Source organism: Ascaphus truei, chromosome 7 (assembly GCF_040206685.1).
Source record: "Ascaphus truei isolate aAscTru1 chromosome 7, aAscTru1.hap1, whole genome shotgun sequence".
NCBI lineage: Eukaryota > Metazoa > Chordata > Amphibia > Anura > Ascaphidae > Ascaphus > Ascaphus truei.
Genome location: NC_134489.1, coordinates 22,701,502 through 22,722,737, shown reverse-complemented (window position 1 = coordinate 22,722,737; position 21,236 = coordinate 22,701,502). Strand labels below are relative to the sequence as shown.

Below are 21,236 nucleotides of genomic sequence, written 5' to 3'. Positions count from 1 at the left end.
TTTTCAGCCCTGTTTTGCAGCTGAACGCTGGTTAGCAATGTGTCTTGCTCTTTATCCGCTCACAATAGGAAAATCTCATCCCTCGCTCTCCCTTCCTACCCTTTACATCTGACATCACCTAGATGTTATTTATTTACCTGCACATTTGGGGCTTTATGTGTAAATGTTGTTTAGGGGTCGATACAACAGGATATAATTTCAGAGAAAACTGGTCAAAATAGATACGTTTGGGAGCTGTGATGTGCATGTTCCCGGCTGGTTAATACTAGCGGACTGGAGGAAAGATCTGTCTTTCTTCTGCATTCAGAAGGGAAATGTAATGGGGAGAGATAAGAGTGCCACACGTGAGTCATTAAAAGCCATTTCTTAAGTTGGTTAAAAAGAAATTATCATAATGGATTTAGAGGCCAGGCAGGTGAGGGGAGGATGTGAGAGCTGAGATAGGGGCTATGTGTGACGTCAGCCCCCCAGGCACCAAATAAAACCAGGCAGCGTGGGGGGCGCAGCCTCAGGTCGGGAAGGACTGCCGGGGAGAGCGACACCCTCAAGAGGGGAACTCCTGACGAGACACAGCGAGTACTGAGCGTGCATGGGTGAGTGATTGTCTGATGCACAGAGAGCATCTAATACTATAGTATTGAGCGTGCGTGGGTGAATGATTGTCTGATGCACAGAGAGCATCTAATACTATAGTATTGAGCGTGCGTGGGGGAATGATTGTCTGATGCACAGAGAGTATCTAATACTATAGTATTGAGGATGTGTAGGTGAATTAATGTCTGATGCACAGAGAGTATCTAATACTATAGTATTGAGCGTGTATGGGTGAATGATTGTCTGATGCACAGAGTATCTAATACTATAGTATTGAGCATGTGTGGGTGAATGATTGTCTGATGCACAGAGAGTATCTAATACTATAGTATTGAGCGCGTGTGGGTGAATGAATGTCTGATGCACAGAGAGTATCTAATACTATAGTATTTAGCATGTGGGTGAATGATTGTCTGATGCACAGAGAGTATCTAATACTATAGTATTGAGCATGTGTGGGTGAATGATTGTCTGATGCACAGAGAGTATCTAATTCTATAGTATTGAGCATGTGGGTGAATGATTGTCTGATGCACAGAGAGTATCTAATACTATAGTATTGAGCATGTGTAGGTGAATGAATGTCTGATGCACAGAGAGTATCTATTCCTATAGTATTGAGCGTGTGTGGGTGAGTGATTGTCTGATGCACAGAGAGTATCTAATACTATAGTATTGAGCGTGTGGGTGAATGATTGTCTGATGCACAGAGAGTATCTAATACTATAGTATTGAGCGTGTGTGGGTGAATGATTGTCTGATGCACAGAGAGTATCTAATACTATAGTATTGAGCATGTGTGGGTGAATGATTATCTGATGCACAGAGAGTATCTAATACTATAGTATTGAGCGTGCATGGGTGAACGATTATATGTTGCACAGAGAGCATCTAATACTATAGTATTGAGCGTGCGTGGGTGAATGATTGTCTGATGTACAGAGAGTATCTAATACTATAGTATTGAGCGTGTGTGGGTGAATGAATGTCTGATGTACAGAGAGTATCTAATACTATAGTATTGAGCGTGTGGGTGAATGATTGTCTGATGCACAGAGAGTATCTAATACTATAGTATTGAGCGTGTGTGGGTGAATGATTATCTGATGCACAGAGAGTATCTAATACAATAGTATTGAGCGTGTGTGGGTGAATGATTGTTTGATGCACAGAGAGTATCTAATACTATAGTATTGAGCGTGTGTGGGTGAATGAATGTCTGATGCACAGAGAGTATCTAATACTATAGTATTGAGCGTGTGGGTGAATGATTATCTGATGCACAGAGAGTATCTAATACTATAGTATTGGGCGTGTGTGGGTGATTGATTGTCTGATGCACAGAGAGTATCTAATACTATAGTATTGAGTATGTGTGGATGAAGGATTATCTGATGCACAGAGAGTATCTAATACTATAGTATTGAGCATGTGTGGGTGAATGAATTTCTGATGCACAGTCAGTATCTAATACTATAGTATTGAACGTGTGTGGGTGAGTGATTGTCTGATGCACAGAGAGTATCTAATACTATAGTATTGAGCGTGCATGGGTGAATGAATGTCTGATGCACAGAGAGTATCTAATACTATAGTATTTAGCATGTGGGTGAATGATTGTCTGATGCACAGAGAGTATCTAATACTATAGTATTGAGCATGTGTGGGTGAATGATTGTCTGATGCACAGAGAGTATCTAATTCTATAGTATTGAGCATGTGGGTGAATGATTGTCTGATGCACAGAGAGTATCTAATACTATAGTATTGAGCATGTGTAGGTGAATGAATGTCTGATGCACAGAGAGTATCTATTCCTATAGTATTGAGCGTGTGTGGGTGAGTGATTGTCTGATGCACAGAGAGTATCTAATACTATAGTATTGAGCGTGTGGGTGAATGATTGTCTGATGCACAGAGAGTATCTAATACTATAGTATTGAGCGTGTGTGGGTGAATGATTGTCTGATGCACAGAGAGTATCTAATACTATAGTATTGAGCATGTGTGGGTGAATGATTATCTGATGCACAGAGAGTATCTAATACTATAGTATTGAGCGTGCATGGGTGAACGATTATATGTTGCACAGAGAGCATCTAATACTATAGTATTGAGCGTGCGTGGGTGAATGATTGTCTGATGTACAGAGAGTATCTAATACTATAGTATTGAGCGTGTGTGGGTGAATGAATGTCTGATGTACAGAGAGTATCTAATACTATAGTATTGAGCGTGTGGGTGAATGATTGTCTGATGCACAGAGAGTATCTAATACTATAGTATTGAGCGTGTGTGGGTGAATGATTATCTGATGCACAGAGAGTATCTAATACAATAGTATTGAGCGTGTGTGGGTGAATGATTGTTTGATGCACAGAGAGTATCTAATACTATAGTATTGAGCGTGTGTGGGTGAATGAATGTCTGATGCACAGAGAGTATCTAATACTATAGTATTGAGCGTGTGGGTGAATGATTATCTGATGCACAGAGAGTATCTAATACTATAGTATTGGGCGTGTGTGGGTGATTGATTGTCTGATGCACAGAGAGTATCTAATACTATAGTATTGAGTATGTGTGGATGAAGGATTATCTGATGCACAGAGAGTATCTAATACTATAGTATTGAGCATGTGTGGGTGAATGAATTTCTGATGCACAGTCAGTATCTAATACTATAGTATTGAACGTGTGTGGGTGAGTGATTGTCTGATGCACAGAGAGTATCTAATACTATAGTATTGAGCGTGCATGGGTGAATGATTGTCTGATGCACAGAGAGTATCTAATACTATAGTATTGAGGATGTGTAGATGAATTAATGTCTGATGCACAGAGAGTATCTAATACTATAGTATTGAACATGTGGATGAATGATTGTCTGATGCACAGAGAGTATCTAATACTATAGTATTGAGCGTGCATGGGTGAACGATTATATGTTGCACAGAGAGCATCTAATACTATAGTATTGAGCGTGCGTGGGTGAATGATTGTCTGATGTACAGAGAGTATCTAATACTATAGTATTGAGCGTGTGTGGGTGAATGAATGTCTGATGTACAGAGAGTATCTAATACTATAGTATTGAGCGTGTGGGTGAATGATTGTCTGATGCACAGAGAGTATCTAATACTATAGTATTGAGCGTGTGTGGGTGAATGATTATCTGATGCACAGAGAGTATCTAATACAATAGTATTGAGCGTGTGTGGGTGAATGATTGTTTGATGCACAGAGAGTATCTAATACTATAGTATTGAGCGTGTGTGGGTGAATGATTGTCTGATGCACAGAGAGTATCTAATACTATAGTATTGAGCATGTGTGGGTGAATGATTATCTGATGCACAGAGAGTATCTAATACTATAGTATTGAGCGTGCATGGGTGAACGATTATATGTTGCACAGAGAGCATCTAATACTATAGTATTGAGCGTGCGTGGGTGAATGATTGTCTGATGTACAGAGAGTATCTAATACTATAGTATTGAGCGTGTGTGGGTGAATGAATGTCTGATGTACAGAGAGTATCTAATACTATAGTATTGAGCGTGTGGGTGAATGATTGTCTGATGCACAGAGAGTATCTAATACTATAGTATTGAGCGTGTGTGGGTGAATGATTATCTGATGCACAGAGAGTATCTAATACAATAGTATTGAGCGTGTGTGGGTGAATGATTGTTTGATGCACAGAGAGTATCTAATACTATAGTATTGAGCGTGTGTGGGTGAATGAATGTCTGATGCACAGAGAGTATCTAATACTATAGTATTGAGCGTGTGGGTGAATGATTATCTGATGCACAGAGAGTATCTAATACTATAGTATTGGGCGTGTGTGGGTGATTGATTGTCTGATGCACAGAGAGTATCTAATACTATAGTATTGAGTATGTGTGGATGAAGGATTATCTGATGCACAGAGAGTATCTAATACTATAGTATTGAGCATGTGTGGGTGAATGAATTTCTGATGCACAGTCAGTATCTAATACTATAGTATTGAACGTGTGTGGGTGAGTGATTGTCTGATGCACAGAGAGTATCTAATACTATAGTATTGAGCGTGCATGGGTGAATGATTGTCTGATGCACAGAGAGTATCTAATACTATAGTATTGAGGATGTGTAGATGAATTAATGTCTGATGCACAGAGAGTATCTAATACTATAGTATTGAACATGTGGATGAATGATTGTCTGATGCACAGAGTATCTAATACTATAGTATTGAGCGTGTGTGGGTGAGTGATTGTCTGATGCACAGAGAGTATCTAATACTATAGTATTGAGCATGTGGGTGAATGATTGTCTGATGCACAGAGAGTATCTAATACTATAGTATTGAGCGTGCGTGGGTGAATGATTGTCTGATGCACAGCGAGTATCTAATACTATAGTATTGAGGATGTGTAGGTGAATTAATGTCTGATGCACAGAGAGTATCTAATACTATAGTATTGAGCGTGTATGGGTGAATGATTGTCTGATGCACAGAGTATCTAATACTATAGTATTGAGCATGTGTGGGTGAATGATTGTCTGATGCACAGAGAGTATCTAATACTATAGTATTGAGCGCGTGTGGGTGAATGAATGTCTGATGCACAGAGAGTATCTAATACTATAGTATTTAGCATGTGGGTGAATGATTGTCTGATGCATAGAGAGTATCTAATACTATAGTATTGAGCATGTGTGGGTGAATGATTGTCTGATGCACAGAGAGTATCTAATTCTATAGTATTGAGCATGTGGGTGAATGATTGTCTGATGCACAGAGAGTATCTAATACTATAGTATTGAGCATGTGTAGGTGAATGAATGTCTGATGCACAGAGAGTATCTATTCCTATAGTATTGAGCGTGTGTGGGTGAGTGATTGTCTGATGCACAGAGAGTATCTAATACTATAGTATTGAGCGTGTGGGTGAATGATTGTCTGATGCACAGAGAGTATCTAATACTATAGTATTGAGCGTGTGTGGGTGAATGATTGTCTGATGCACAGAGAGTATCTAATACTATAGTATTGAGCATGTGTGGGTGAATGATTATCTGATGCACAGAGAGTATCTAATACTATAGTATTGAGCGTGCATGGGTGAACGATTATATGTTGCACAGAGAGCATCTAATACTATAGTATTGAGCGTGCGTGGGTGAATGATTGTCTGATGTACAGAGAGTATCTAATACTATAGTATTGAGCGTGTGTGGGTGAATGAATGTCTGATGTACAGAGAGTATCTAATACTATAGTATTGAGCGTGTGGGTGAATGATTGTCTGATGCACAGAGAGTATCTAATACTATAGTATTGAGCGTGTGTGGGTGAATGATTATCTGATGCACAGAGAGTATCTAATACAATAGTATTGAGCGTGTGTGGGTGAATGATTGTTTGATGCACAGAGAGTATCTAATACTATAGTATTGAGCGTGTGTGGGTGAATGAATGTCTGATGCACAGAGAGTATCTAATACTATAGTATTGAGCGTGTGGGTGAATGATTATCTGATGCACAGAGAGTATCTAATACTATAGTATTGGGCGTGTGTGGGTGATTGATTGTCTGATGCACAGAGAGTATCTAATACTATAGTATTGAGTATGTGTGGATGAAGGATTATCTGATGCACAGAGAGTATCTAATACTATAGTATTGAGCATGTGTGGGTGAATGAATTTCTGATGCACAGTCAGTATCTAATACTATAGTATTGTACGTGTGTGGGTGAGTGATTGTCTGATGCACAGAGAGTATCTAATACTATAGTATTGAGCGTGCATGGGTGAATGATTGTCTGATGCACAGAGAGTATCTAATACTATAGTATTGAGGATGTGTAGATGAATTAATGTCTGATGCACAGAGAGTATCTAATACTATAGTATTGAACATGTGGATGAATGATTGTCTGATGCACAGAGTATCTAATACTATAGTATTGAGCGTGTGTGGGTGAGTGATTGTCTGATGCACAGAGAGTATCTAATACTATAGTATTGAGCATGTGGGTGAATGATTGTCTGATGCACAGAGAGTATCTAATACTATAGTATTGAGCGTGCGTGGGTGAATGATTGTCTGATGCACAGCGAGTATCGAATACTATAGTATTGAGGATGTGTAGGTGAATTAATGTCTGATGTACAGAGAGTATCTAATACTATAGTATTGAGCGTGCGTGGGTGAATGATTGTCTGATGCACAGAGAGTATCTAATACTATAGTATTGAGCGTGTGGGTGAATGATTGTCTGATGCACAGAGTGTATCTAATAAAATAGTATTGAGCGTGCGTGGGTGAATGATTGTCTGATGCACAGAGAGCATCTAATACTATAGTATTGAGCGTGCGTGGGTGAATGAATGTCTGATGCACAGAGAGTATCTAATACTATAGTATTGAGCATGCATGGGTGAATGATTGTCTGATGCACAGAGAGTATCTAATACTATAGTATTGAGCATATGGATGAATGATTATCTGATGCACAGTCAGTATCTAATACTATAGTATTGAGCGTGTGTGGGTGAATGATTGTCTGATGCACAGAGAGTATCTAATACTATAGTATTGAGCGTGCATGGGTGAACGATTATATGTTGCACAGAGAGCATCTAATACTATAGTATTGAGCGTGCGTGGGTGAATGATTGTCTGATGTACAGAGAGTATCTAATACTATAGTATTGAGCGCGTGCGGGTGAATGAATGTCTGATGCACAGGGAGTATCTAATACTATAGTATTGAGCGTGTGTGGGTGAATGATTATCTGATGCACAGAGAGTATCTAATACTATAGTATTGAGCGTATGTGGGTGAATGATTATCTGATGCACAGAGAGTATCTAATACTATAGTATTGAGCGTGTGTGGGTGAATGATTGTCTGATGCACAGAGAGTATCTAATACTATAGTATTGAGCGCGTCTGGGTGAATGATTGTCGGATGCACAGAGAGTATCTAATACTATAGTATTGAGCGTGTGTGGGTGAATCATTGTCTGATGCACAGAGAGTATCTAATACTATAATATTGAGCGTGCGTGGGTGAATGATTGTCTGATGCACAGAGAGTATCTAATACTATAGTATTGAGCATGTGGGTGAATGATTGTCTGATTTACAGAGAGTATCTAATACTATAGTATTGAGCATGTGTAGGTGATTGATTGTCTGATGCACAGAGAGTATCTAATACTATAGTATTGAGTATGTGTGGATGAAGGATTATCTGATGCACAGGTATCTAATACTATAGTATTGAGCATGTGTGGGTGCATGAATTTCTGATGCACAGTCAGTATCTAATACTATAGTATTGAGCGTGTGTGAGTGAATGATTATCTGATGCACAGAGAGTATCTAATACTATAGTATTGAGCGTGTGGGTGAATGATTGTCTAATGCACAGTGAGTATCTAATACTATAGTATTGAGCGTGTGGGTGAATGATTGTCTGATGCACAGAGAGTATCTAATACTATAGTATTGAGCATGTGTGAGTGAATGATTGTCTGATGCACAGAGTATCTAATACTATAGTATTGAGCATGTGTAGGTGAATGAATGTCTGATGCACAGAGAGTATCTATTCCTATAGTATTGAGCGTGTGTGGGTGAGTGATTGTCTGATGCACAGAGAGTATCTAATACTATAGTATTGAGCGTGTGGGTGAATGATTGTCTGATGCACAGAGAGTATCTAATACTATAGTATTGAGCGTGTGTGGGTGAATGATTGTCTGATGCACAGAGAGTATCTAATACTATAGTATTGAGCATGTGTGGGTGAATGATTATCTGATGCACAGAGAGTATCTAATACTATAGTATTGAGCGTGCATGGGTGAACGATTATATGTTGCACAGAGAGCATCTAATACTATAGTATTGAGCGTGCGTGGGTGAATGATTGTCTGATGTACAGAGAGTATCTAATACTATAGTATTGAGCGTGTGTGGGTGAATGAATGTCTGATGTACAGAGAGTATCTAATACTATAGTATTGAGCGTGTGGGTGAATGATTGTCTGATGCACAGAGAGTATCTAATACTATAGTATTGAGCGTGTGTGGGTGAATGATTATCTGATGCACAGAGAGTATCTAATACAATAGTATTGAGCGTGTGTGGGTGAATGATTGTTTGATGCACAGAGAGTATCTAATACTATAGTATTGAGCGTGTGTGGGTGAATGAATGTCTGATGCACAGAGAGTATCTAATACTATAGTATTGAGCGTGTGGGTGAATGATTATCTGATGCACAGAGAGTATCTAATACTATAGTATTGGGCGTGTGTGGGTGATTGATTGTCTGATGCACAGAGAGTATCTAATACTATAGTATTGAGTATGTGTGGATGAAGGATTATCTGATGCACAGAGAGTATCTAATACTATAGTATTGAGCATGTGTGGGTGAATGAATTTCTGATGCACAGTCAGTATCTAATACTATAGTATTGAACGTGTGTGGGTGAGTGATTGTCTGATGCACAGAGAGTATCTAATACTATAGTATTGAGCGTGCATGGGTGAATGATTGTCTGATGCACAGAGAGTATCTAATACTATAGTATTGAGGATGTGTAGATGAATTAATGCCTGATGCACAGAGAGTATCTAATACTATAGTATTGAACATGTGGATGAATGATTGTCTGATGCACAGAGTATCTAATACTATAGTATTGAGCGTGTGTGGGTGAGTGATTGTCTGATGCACAGAGAGTATCTAATACTATAGTATTGAGCATGTGGGTGAATGATTGTCTGATGCACAGAGAGTATCTAATACTATAGTATTGAGCGTGCGTGGGTGAATGATTGTCTGATGCACAGCGAGTATCTAATACTATAGTATTGAGGATGTGTAGGTGAATTAATGTCTGATGTACAGAGAGTATCTAATACTATAGTATTGAGCGTGCGTGGGTGAATGATTGTCTGATGCACAGAGAGTATCTAATACTATAGTATTGAGCGTGTGGGTGAATGATTGTCTGATGCACAGAGTGTATCTAATAAAATAGTATTGAGCGTGCGTGGGTGAATGATTGTCTGATGCACAGAGAGCATCTAATACTATAGTATTGAGCGTGCGTGGGTGAATGAATGTCTGATGCATAGAGAGTATCTAATACTATAGTATTGAGCATGCATGGGTGAATGATTGTCTGATGCACAGAGAGTATCTAATACTATAGTATTGAGCATATGGATGAATGATTATCTGATGCACAGTCAGTATCTAATACTATAGTATTGAGCGTGTGTGGGTGAATGATTGTCTGATGCACAGAGAGTATCTAATACTATAGTATTGAGCGTGCATGGGTGAACGATTATATGTTGCACAGAGAGCATCTAATACTATAGTATTGAGCGTGCGTGGGTGAATGATTGTCTGATGTACAGAGAGTATCTAATACTATAGTATTGAGCGCGTGCGGGTGAATGAATGTCTGATGCACAGGGAGTATCTAATACTATAGTATTGAGCGTGTGTGGGTGAATGATTATCTGATGCACAGAGAGTATCTAATACTATAGTATTGAGCGTGTGTGGGTGAATGATTATCTGATGCACAGAGAGTATCTAATACTATAGTATTGAGCGTGTGTGGGTGAATGATTGTCTGATGCACAGAGAGTATCTAATACTATAGTATTGAGCGCGTCTGGGTGAATGATTGTCGGATGCACAGAGAGTATCTAATACTATAGTATTGAGCGTGTGTGGGTGAATCATTGTCTGATGCACAGAGAGTATCTAATACTATAATATTGAGCGTGCGTGGGTGAATGATTGTCTGATGCACAGAGAGTATCTAATACTATAGTATTGAGCATGTGGGTGAATGATTGTCTGATTTACAGAGAGTATCTAATACTATAGTATTGAGCATGTGTAGGTGATTGATTGTCTGATGCACAGAGAGTATCTAATACTATAGTATTGAGTATGTGTGGATGAAGGATTATCTGATGCACAGAGTATCTAATACTATAGTATTGAGCATGTGTGGGTGCATGAATTTCTGATGCACAGTCAGTATCTAATACTATAGTATTGAGCGTGTGTGAGTGAATGATATCTGATGCACAGAGAGTATCTAATACTATAGTATTGAGCGTGTGGGTGAATGATTGTCTAATGCACAGTGAGTATCTAATACTATAGTATTGAGCGTGTGGGTGAATGATTGTCTGATGCACAGAGAGTATCTAATACTATAGTATTGAGCATGTGTGAGTGAATGATTGTCTGATGCACAGAGTATCTAATACTATAGTATTGAGCATGTGTGGGTGAATGATTGTCTGATGCACAGAGAGTATCTAATAATATAGTATTGAGCGTGTAGGTGAATGAATATCTGATGCACAGAGAGTATCTAATACTATAGTATTGAGCGTGTGTGGGTGAATGATTATCTGAAGCACAGAGAGTATCTAATACTATAGTATTGAGCGTGTAGGCGAATGAATGTCTGATGCACAGAGAGTATCTAATACTATAGTATTGAGCGTGTGTGGGTGAATGATTGTCTGATGCACAGAGAGTATCTAATACTATAGTATTGAGCGTGTGTGGGTGAATGATTGTCTGATGCACAGAGAGTATCTAATACTATAGTATTGAGCTTGTGTGGGTGAATGATTATCTGAAGCACAGAAAGTATCTAATACTATAGTATTGAGCGTGTGTGGGTGAATGATTGTCTGATGCACAGAGAGCATCTAATGCTATAGTATTGAGCGTGTGGGTTAATGATAGTCTGATGCACAGAGAGTATCTAATACTATAGTATTGAGCGTGTGTGGGTGAATGATTGTCTGATGCACAGAGAGTTTCTAATACTATAGTATTAAGCGTGCGTGGGTGAATGATTGTCTGATGCACAGAGAGTATCTAATACTATAGTATTGAGCGTGCGTGGGTGAATGATTGTCTGATGCTTGAGCGTGTGGGTGAATGATTATCTGATGTACAGTGAGTATCTAATACTATAGTATTGAGCGTGTGGGTGAATGATTTTCTGATGCACAGAGAGTATCTAATACTATAGTATTGAGCGTGTGTGGGTGGATAATTGTCTGATGCACAGAGAGTATCTAATACTATAGTATTGAGCGTGTGTGGGTGAATTAATGTTTGATGCACAGAGAGTATCAAATACTATAGTATTGAGCGTGTGGGTGAATGATTGTCTGATGCACAGAGAGTATCTAATACTATAGTATTGAGTGTGCGTGCATGAATGATTGTCTGATGCACAGTGAGTATTTAGTGCTATAGTATGGAGCATATTGTACATGAGTGAATGACTGTCTGATGCACAGCGAGTATCTAATACTATAGTATTGAGCGTGTGTGGGTGAATGAATGTCTGATGCACAGAGAGTATCTAATACTATAGTATTGAGCGTGTGTGGGTGAATGAATGTCTGATGCACAGAGAGTATCTAATACTATAGTATTGAGTGTGTGGGTGAATAATTGTCTGATGCACAGAGAGTATCTAATACTATAGTATTGAGCGTGTGGGTGAATGATTGTCTGATGCACAGAGAGTATCTAATACTATAGTATGGAGCGTGTGTGGGTGAATGATTGTCTGATGCACAGAGAGTATCTAATACTATAGTATTGAGCGTGTGTGGGTGAATGAATGTCTGATGCACAGAGAGTATCTAATACTATAGTATTGAGCGTGTGGGTGAATGATTGTCTGATGCACAGAGAGTCTAATACTATAGTATTGACCGTGTGTGGGTGATTGATTGTCTGATGCAGAGAGAGTATCTAATACTATAGTATTGAGTATGTGTGGATGAATGATTATCTGATGCACAGAGTATCTAATACTATAGTATTGAGCATGTGTGGGTGAATGATTGTCTGATGCACAGAGAGTATCTAATACTATAGTATTGAGCATGTGGGTGAATGATTGTCTGATGCACAGAGAGTATCTAATACTATAGTATTGAGCGTGTGTGAGTGAATGATTTTCTGATGCACAGAGAGTATCTAATACTATAGTATTGAGCGTGTGGGTGAATGATTGTCTGATGCACAGAGAGTATCTAATACTATAGTATTGAGCGTGTGTGAGTGAATGATTTTCTGATGCACAGAGAGTATCTAATACTATAGTATTGAGCGTGCGTGGGTGAATGATTGTCTGATGCACAGAGAGCATCTAATACTATAGTATTGAGCGTGTGTGGGTGAATGATTGTCTGATGCACAGATCTAATACTATAGTATTGAGCGTGTGTGGGTGAATGATTGTCTGATGCACAGATCTAATACTATAGTATTGAGTGTGCGTGCATGAATGATTGTCTGATGCACAGTGAGTATTTAGTGCTATAGTATGGAGCATATTGTACATGAGTGAATGACTGTCTGATGCACAGTGAGCACTTAGTACTTGTGAAAGATACTTTCAGGGACAGCCTTGCTATGCAGGGGTGAGTGACAGACAAATTGGAGATAGATTTCATTGAGTGGCATAGGAAAAGGGAACCTGGAGACCATTCTATGTATGTATGTATGTATGTATGTATGTATGTATGTATGTATGTATGTATGTATTGTATGTATGTACTGTATGTACTGTATATATGTACCTATGTAGGTATGTAGGTATGTATGTATATCTTTATTTGTATAGCGCCATTAATGTACATAGCGCTTTACACCAGTAATACACGGGACATAATAATATAACACACAATGGGAATAAACGCTTCAGACATGATAGTAACATTAAGGTGTCCCTGCCCTGAAGAGCTTACAATCTAAGTGGTTAGTAGGGAGAACTTAGGCAGTAGACGGGTGTTATGGTGAGAATGCAAGGGGTCATGGTAAATGCATATGAGATGTACAGTGTCGTATCAGCCAACGGAGCTACCTAAATGCTACATTAAAGAGGTGTGTTTTAAGATGAGCCTTAAAGGTGGATAGAGAGGGGGCCAGTCGGGTATTGAGGGGAAGGGCATTCCAGATGTGTGGGGCAGTCAGTGAGAAGGGTTTTAGGCGGGAGAGGGCTTTAGATACAAAAAGACATCTTTGAACAGAAAACGAGAGTCGGGCAGGGGTATAGCGAGAAATTAGGGATGAGATGTAAGGAGGGGCAGAAGAGTGTAAAGCTTTAAAAGAGGGGAGAATTTTGTAAGTAATAGGGGACTTAATAGAAATCCAGGAGCAGGATTTCAGCAGAAGAGGAGCTGAGACAGACTATTGGGTTGATTCACCGCAGCATGACACAGAGAGAAGTTAAATCATATCCCGATTTTATACAGATACCTCTGTCTTGACTCTGTTAGAAGCAGCTGATGTGGAATATGTTCATGATAAACGTCTGTGAACTCTCCCGGTGTCTCTGACTGTTGGTAATGATGCAATGTAGTCTTGCCTTGTGACACAATCATATTATAGATAGACATAGGGATCTATGTATCGGGGAGCACAGCTAGTTCATTTGCAACCTGGCTAAGTGTATCAAGGTACTTTGCCCATCCCATTGGCATTCTATCACTGAGCGATATAGTAAATGAGGCAGAGGGGACCTGTGTTTGTGTTTATCTGCTCCTCTGATCATACGGTAACCTGGCCCCTGACACAGGAAGACAAGTTTCTCACCTTGGCTCAGAGTAGAGCAAACCTATATTACTTTAGTGGTATTGTGCCATGCACAGTGCTGGGCACATTTCAAGTGCTGTGCAAGAATTCATTATTACAATAAGGTCCCATCTATTCTAGCACAGTAACACTATATTTTCACTGCTCCCATTACTAACCCCTTTGGGGCCAGCAATGTATGTCTGTGTTGTGCAAAGCAAAGACGATGAACACTAGAGGGCTGTCAGTGCCAGCTCAGGCCCTCTGCATTGCATTGGAGGGGAGTCACTGGTAGCTCAGGCCCTCTGCCCTCTGCATTGCATTGGAGGGGAGTCACTGGTAGCTCAGGCCCTCTGCCCTCTGCATTGCATTGGAGGGGAGTCACTGGTAGCTCAGACCCTCTGCCATCTGCAAAGTACTAGAGGGGTGTCAGTGCCAGCTCAGACCCTCTGCAGAGCACTCTATGGGTGTCAGTGCCAGCTTAGACTCTCTAGTATCTGCAGAGTACTAGATGGGTGACAGTGCCATCTCAGACCCTCTGCCATCTGCAGAGCACTAGAGGGGTGTCAGTGCCAGCTCAGACTCTCTGCCACCTGCAGAGCACTAGTTGGGTGTCAGTGCCAGCTCAGACTCTCTGCCACCTGCAGAGCACTAGAGGGGTGTCAGTGCCAGCTCAGACTCTCTACTATCTGCAGAGCACTAGAGGGGTGCCAGTGCCATCTCAGACCCACTACCATCTGCAAAGCACTAGTTGGGTGTCAGTGCCAGCTCAGACCCTCTGCCACCTGCAGAGCACTAGAGGTGTGTCAGTGCCAGCTCAGACTCTCTGCCATCTGCAGAGCACTCTATGGGTGTCAGTGCCAGCTCAGACCCTCTGCCATCTGCAGAGCACTAGAGGGGTGTCAGTGCCAGCTCAGACTCTCTGCCACCTGCAGAGCACTCTATGGGTGTCAGTGCCAGCTCAGACTCTCTGCCACCTGCAGAGCACTAGAGGGATGTCAGTGCCAGCTCAAATCCTCTTCCCCTTGCAGGCTGCCCGGTGCCCAGCTGCGTTTCACCTGCAGACAGTGGGTACCAGAGGACTAGAATGAAACTGGAGTGTGCCTTCATCACCTGCCTGCTGCTGCTCTGCCTGGCACTGCCCGAGACACAGACCCGGGCGCTGCACTCCTCCTCCCTGGATATTAGAAGTGAGTAACAAACAGCTGTGCTCATCTTTAGAGAGGGACCCATGATACCCTATCTCCTGCAGTGAGTTGTGGGGTTATCAGTAACCCCAAAAGGGGATTAAGGAAGGTCTGGTCATGACCTAACTCCTGTGTAGCTTCACATCCATGTAAAATGACCCACAACACTTTAGAACCAGAGCAGGACTGTTACGGAGCTTTTCAGTGCTGGCAGAATGAAGCTAAAGTAACAAAACCAAAAAAACAGTACCCGAGTAATGAATAAATATAGTTATATCTGATCGAATCCCTTGCCTACACTGCCAGCATTGTGCTCCCTTTGGACTTTTATCAGTACTGTAATTTAGCATCTATTTATGGAATCCACATGTTGCTCCTGTGATAATCTCATTACATTGCAGGCGTGTGTTGCAGCCGCTGGCAGCGGGTAATACCAGGCTTGGGAATGTCCCATGTAACCGTGTTGGCTGCTGAGGGGTTAAACCTTCTGGCAGTAAATGGGTGAAAATGCCAAGGCATATTTTTTTTATTATTCTAGGAAAATCCTCTGTGCATCCAACCTGCTTCATTTCTTCACCTGTCCCTGTCGCAGAACTTTAAGGGGGGCTCAAAATTGGGGGCATTTATCTTTAAAAAAAAGAAATGCACTGCAAACACATCATTTAGATTGTATTTACACCCTAACATAACGGGCCAGTTTAGCTTAAACTCAGTGAGCAGGCGATTCGGAGGTGTTTATATGAATCATTAGGCTGCGCTTATAGTGCTGGCGACGTCACGCTGCGGTCGCTGGAAAAAGCAAATTGACTTGACTTCGAGCTGAACGCGAATGATCCGTCGCGCCGCTTCTACTATAAGCGCACGCGACGGCGGCAATATATTTGTTTTGCCGCGACGTCGCGTCGCCGGCACTATAAGCGCGGCCCTAGAAGTATTTACAGAATAGAGAAAAGAACGGTCAATTTCCAGCCCTGGGGGTGATGTGTCCACATATAAAACCGTTTCTTTGGATGCTGCATCCTCTTAGCTGGAGTTTGAGACAAATATAGGCGAGAGTTTTCTGTGTTAGGAAAGATCGTTAACCGGGAAGCTGCCTCATTGGCATGTATGTATGTATGTATGTATGTGTGTGTGTGTATGTATGTATGTATGTGTGTGTGTATGTATGTGTGTATGTGTGTGTGTATGTATGTATGTGTGTATGTATGTGTATGTGTGTATGTATGTATGTATGTGTGTGTGTATGTATGTATGTATGTATGTGTGTGTGTATGTGTGTATGTATGTATGTGTATATGTATGTATGTGTGTATGTATGTATATATGTATGTGTATATGTATGTGTGTATGTATGTATGTATGTATGTGTATATGTATGTATGTGTGTATGTATGTATGTATGTGTATATGTATGTATGTATGTATGTATGTATGTATGTATGTATGTATGTATCTGTGTATGTATGTCTTTATTTGTATAGCGCCAGTCATGTACATAGCGCTTCACAGCAGTAATACACGTGATAATCATATAAATAACAAATAATACAAATAACACATAATGGGAATAAGCGCTTCAGGCATAAAAGTGACACTTAGGAAAAGGAGTCCCTGCCCCTAAGAGCTTGCAATCTAATTGGTATAAGGAGGAACGTATAGGGACAGTAGAAAGGAAGGTGTTCTGGTAAGTGCGTCTGCAAGGGGCCAAGGTCGATGTATGAAGTGTAAAGTATCAGCCACGGAGCTACTCATTATGCGTCGTTAAGGAGGTGGGTTTTAAGATGGCTCTTAAAGGTGGATAGAGAGGGTTCTTGTCGGATATTGAGGGGAAGGGTAGTCCAGAGGTGTGGGGCAGTAATGCCTTACTAACTGCTAAGGCATAGAAGGGGTTAACACGCCTTACCCTCAGGGGGCCTAAACTCCTACCCCTAGGAGGCCTAACCCCATCAACAACCCTCACTACCTCCACACCTACCCCCTTCCTTGTAGCAATGCCCTCCGGCAGGTAAACCCAAATAAACTTCAGAACAAAGACAAGTAGTGCCCGTTACACCCACACAGTATCTGCACCAGTGAAAGGGTTTCTTGTGCCATTAGTGACTATTGCAGACATATGTTGGTGTGTGACATGGTTGTCACTGTCACACAGGGGTCAGGACATAGGACGGAAGATGGAGTACCTGCAGAAGTGACAGATTACTAACAGGAATCTCTTACCCTTCTATAGGCTTGTTCCCTAAAATGGCATCTGCAGCTCAGAGGAGGAGCGGTAAGTCAGAGCGCACGTGGGTATATATGTGTATATTTATATATGTGTGTGTTATATATAGAGATGAGCGAGTCTGGATTAGTAGAATCGGACACACCCGAACCTAAGGAATCCAAGCACATTTTTGCCCGGGGCTCGAATCTCGGTGCTGGGCTGGAGGCAAAACCTTGTTGTGGTTTCCCTCTCTCCCCGGATCTGGTGATATTTCATCCCGTCTTAATAAATCCGCCTCTCCCTTCCCTTGTCGCCAGAGAAGCATGAACAAAATTATAATAACAATATAATCTTTTCCTTTTGTATTTTAAAAAAATTATCATTTATTTGATTGATTAGTTTACTGGATTTAGTATTAAGGATATACATATATATTTATATATGTGTGTGTGTGTGTGTGTATATATATATATATATATATGTATATACTGCTCACCTGTGGGACATCACTTCTCACAACCAGATCATTCCATAAATGATTTAAAAATCAAAATCCTCAATGGAATGTTTAAACGCACCCAAGAACGGAAAACATTTGAACTCAGAATGATAAGACTCTTTGACACCAAAACCAAAGGACTTAATGCGATCATGGGTTTTCTCACACCCTATCAAAATTGTTTGTAATTATCCTGCTTGCCTCCATTCTTATCAACACTTTCTCTCCCTCCCCCCCCCCCCCCCAGCATCCCTCCCCCCCCCCCAGCATCCCTCCCCCTCCCCACCTTCCCTTGTCACCGTCCCCTGGCTTCAAACACTTTTAACACTCTACCTTATCTACAGTACATATCTATTGTTTTTGTTTTTTTGTTTCTCTACACTGTTTTAGCCATTGAATCCTTTGTATATCAGTATTGCTGACCTGAAGAAGAGAGGATAACTCTCGGAAGCTTGTCCTATGACATAAATTGTTAGTCCAATAAAAAAGGTATCACCTAATACTGAAGAACTCATTTATTCTGCACTATCGCAACTGGACTAACACGGCTATTTTCTGCTTTACAGTGTATATATATGTATATATATATATATAACATTTTAATCTACTACTATAGGCATTGGGAGAAGGACTATCATCTTACATGTCTCCCACTATTTTTCTCAGTCAGAAATTAGAAGCTTATATATAGTTAACTCGACTGACTATACCAGTTAACTAGTTTCCGTTGTCTTTTACAAGTTACACATTAATTGTTATTATTACTCCACAACGCACACCGCTATCAGTTGGCTTATGATATTATATACAGGTGTATGTATGTATGTATATATCATATACATTTTAAGTTATGGTGGGTGAAAAAGCCGACAAAAAACCTCCACCGTTAGCATATAGCCAATAATAAAGAATATAACTTGTGAGCACATTCACATCTTAAGCTATGGCCTTTTGCTGTAAGGTGTCACCTTTTGCCTAAAATCCATTTTTACACGGAACCCTTATAAGTAAATGCTCTGCTGTTCACACAGCTTTTAAGCACAGCATGGGATTAGATGTAAAGCCAGTCAAACCACTCACAGACAGCTGGTCCGTCCTTGGTCTCATCAGTGTGAGTTTGGTTGTACTTGCCTTGCAATTTTCAAGGCTGGGTAGGTTTACCATACACATTTTAAGTTATGGTGGGTGAAAAAGGCGACAAAAATACCTCCACCGTGAGCTCATTTGCATGTCATTTCACAGAATCCCTTGCTGCAAGCCAAATTGATCAAGGCACATTTCTAGTTTTATATATATACACATCCAGCATATACATGCATAAATACATACATGCACAATATGTATGTAACATTATTCATATACAAATATATACACACACTCAACATTTATATATACAGTATATATATATATACACACACACACATACAAATATACACGCATACCTGCACACTCATGAATAGAGGAACACACACATTATATATACACACACATCTTTACATGTCATTACACACATACACATTACACACACACACACACACACACACACTTACATGTATACATGCTAACACACACACGTGTACAAAACACATATTGCCCACTGTTTTACACTTTCTGTACACGCTGTCACAGTAACCCCTCTTCCCCATGCCCATGTGTTCTGTCTCAGACCCGGACATTGACCCCTCGTGGTACACTGGACGTGGGATCCGTCCCGTGGGACGTTTCGGGAGGAGAGGCACAGCCTGGGACGCCCAGAAATCTGCGTACAGACCCCTTGTTCAGACCTGCGTCCCCATAGAGGACAGCAACGAGTTCATTGAGGACAACTAAGACCCCGCAGGGTGTGACAAAGTGCCACCTCACCCCATCCCTGTGTGTCTGACGTCTCCCTGAAGGGGACTTGCAGCCCCCTCTCACCTCCTCACTCTCAGAGGGACTCATGACAGCTGTATAGGGCTGTGACAGAAACAAAACCCTACAGGAGTTGGGTTATCATCACATCACCCCTCCTATATCTGAGTCAGTGATACCCTAGCCCCTGTGGTGTTCCATGGCTATGAAGCAGTGCCCTGCAGGCCTCTCTGGCAGAGGAGGGGTTCCCCAGGACGTGCCCAGTTGTAGCTCTCTGGCAGTGACACGGTTAATGCTCGCACCCTTGTCAGTAGTGCTGAATTCTTATCATTGATTGTGCTTTGTACATGTTTAAAAAGAAGATTTGTTCCATTCAGTGTTAACAGAAGACCCCAGGAATTCCTTCCTGGCTGGAGGGGCATGTGTGTGCCCCTCATATATATCTGCACTGAGAACCTTAGCAGGCTGAACCCCACCCTCCTGGCGTAAGTCTGCAGAGCGATGCATTATAATCTACACCGACTGCACAAGAGAGGCCTGCAGAGTATCTCAGCTCTGCACATCAGGTGTGATTTATCTGCTGTATCTGTGGCTGCAGGTTTGCAGAGCATCGCACGTTTACTACCTTCCCTCCAACAGCCTGCAGAGCATTGCACGTTCTAACCTTCCTCTGTAAGTTTGCAGAGCATTGATTATAATTAACCTGCCACAGTGAGATTCTCTGCAGATCATTGCACCTGGGAAAATAAAGTCTGCACACCACTTATAGCGCAGGGGTTGCAAACTCCAGTCCTCAAGAGCCGCCAGCAGGACAGGTTTTCAGGATATCCCTGCTTCAGCGCAGGCGGCTCAATCAGTGGCTCAGTCATTATGACCGAGCCACTGATTGAGCCACCTGTGCTGAAGCAGGGATATCCTGAAAACCTGACCTGTTGGCGGCCGTTGAGGACTGGAGTTGGCCACTCCTGTTACGGGGGTCTGCAGAGCGTTGCATTTTTATTCCCATCACGGAGACAGACCTGCAGAGCATTGCGTGCGAGAGATTGCATGTCGCCGGAGACACCTGCAGGATACTGTACATTTAACCCTTTGTCTTCTGATAGATTATCCATTTAATACAAATCAATTCACCTGAATAAATCTGCCTTTTATTTACATGTAGCCCTTTTTCTGAACCCTCCCAAAGGAACTACTGGTCACTGTACAACACCTGTACAACACCTCTAGGAGATCT

General features: G+C 41.1%; 1 protein-coding gene across 1 annotated transcript; it reads left to right on the top strand.

The window, feature by feature from the left end:
- Nucleotides 1-431: 431 nt before the first annotated feature.
- PRLH (prolactin releasing hormone) lies at nucleotides 432-20,812 on the top strand. Its single transcript, XM_075606728.1, has 4 exons — nucleotides 432-593; nucleotides 15,294-15,452; nucleotides 17,677-17,718; nucleotides 19,818-20,812. Exons 1-4 carry the CDS (start codon nucleotides 590-592, stop codon nucleotides 19,979-19,981), a joined length of 369 nt encoding a protein of 122 aa, XP_075462843.1. The 5' UTR covers nucleotides 432-589; the 3' UTR covers nucleotides 19,982-20,812.
- The last annotated feature ends 424 nt before the right edge of the window (nucleotides 20,813-21,236 follow it).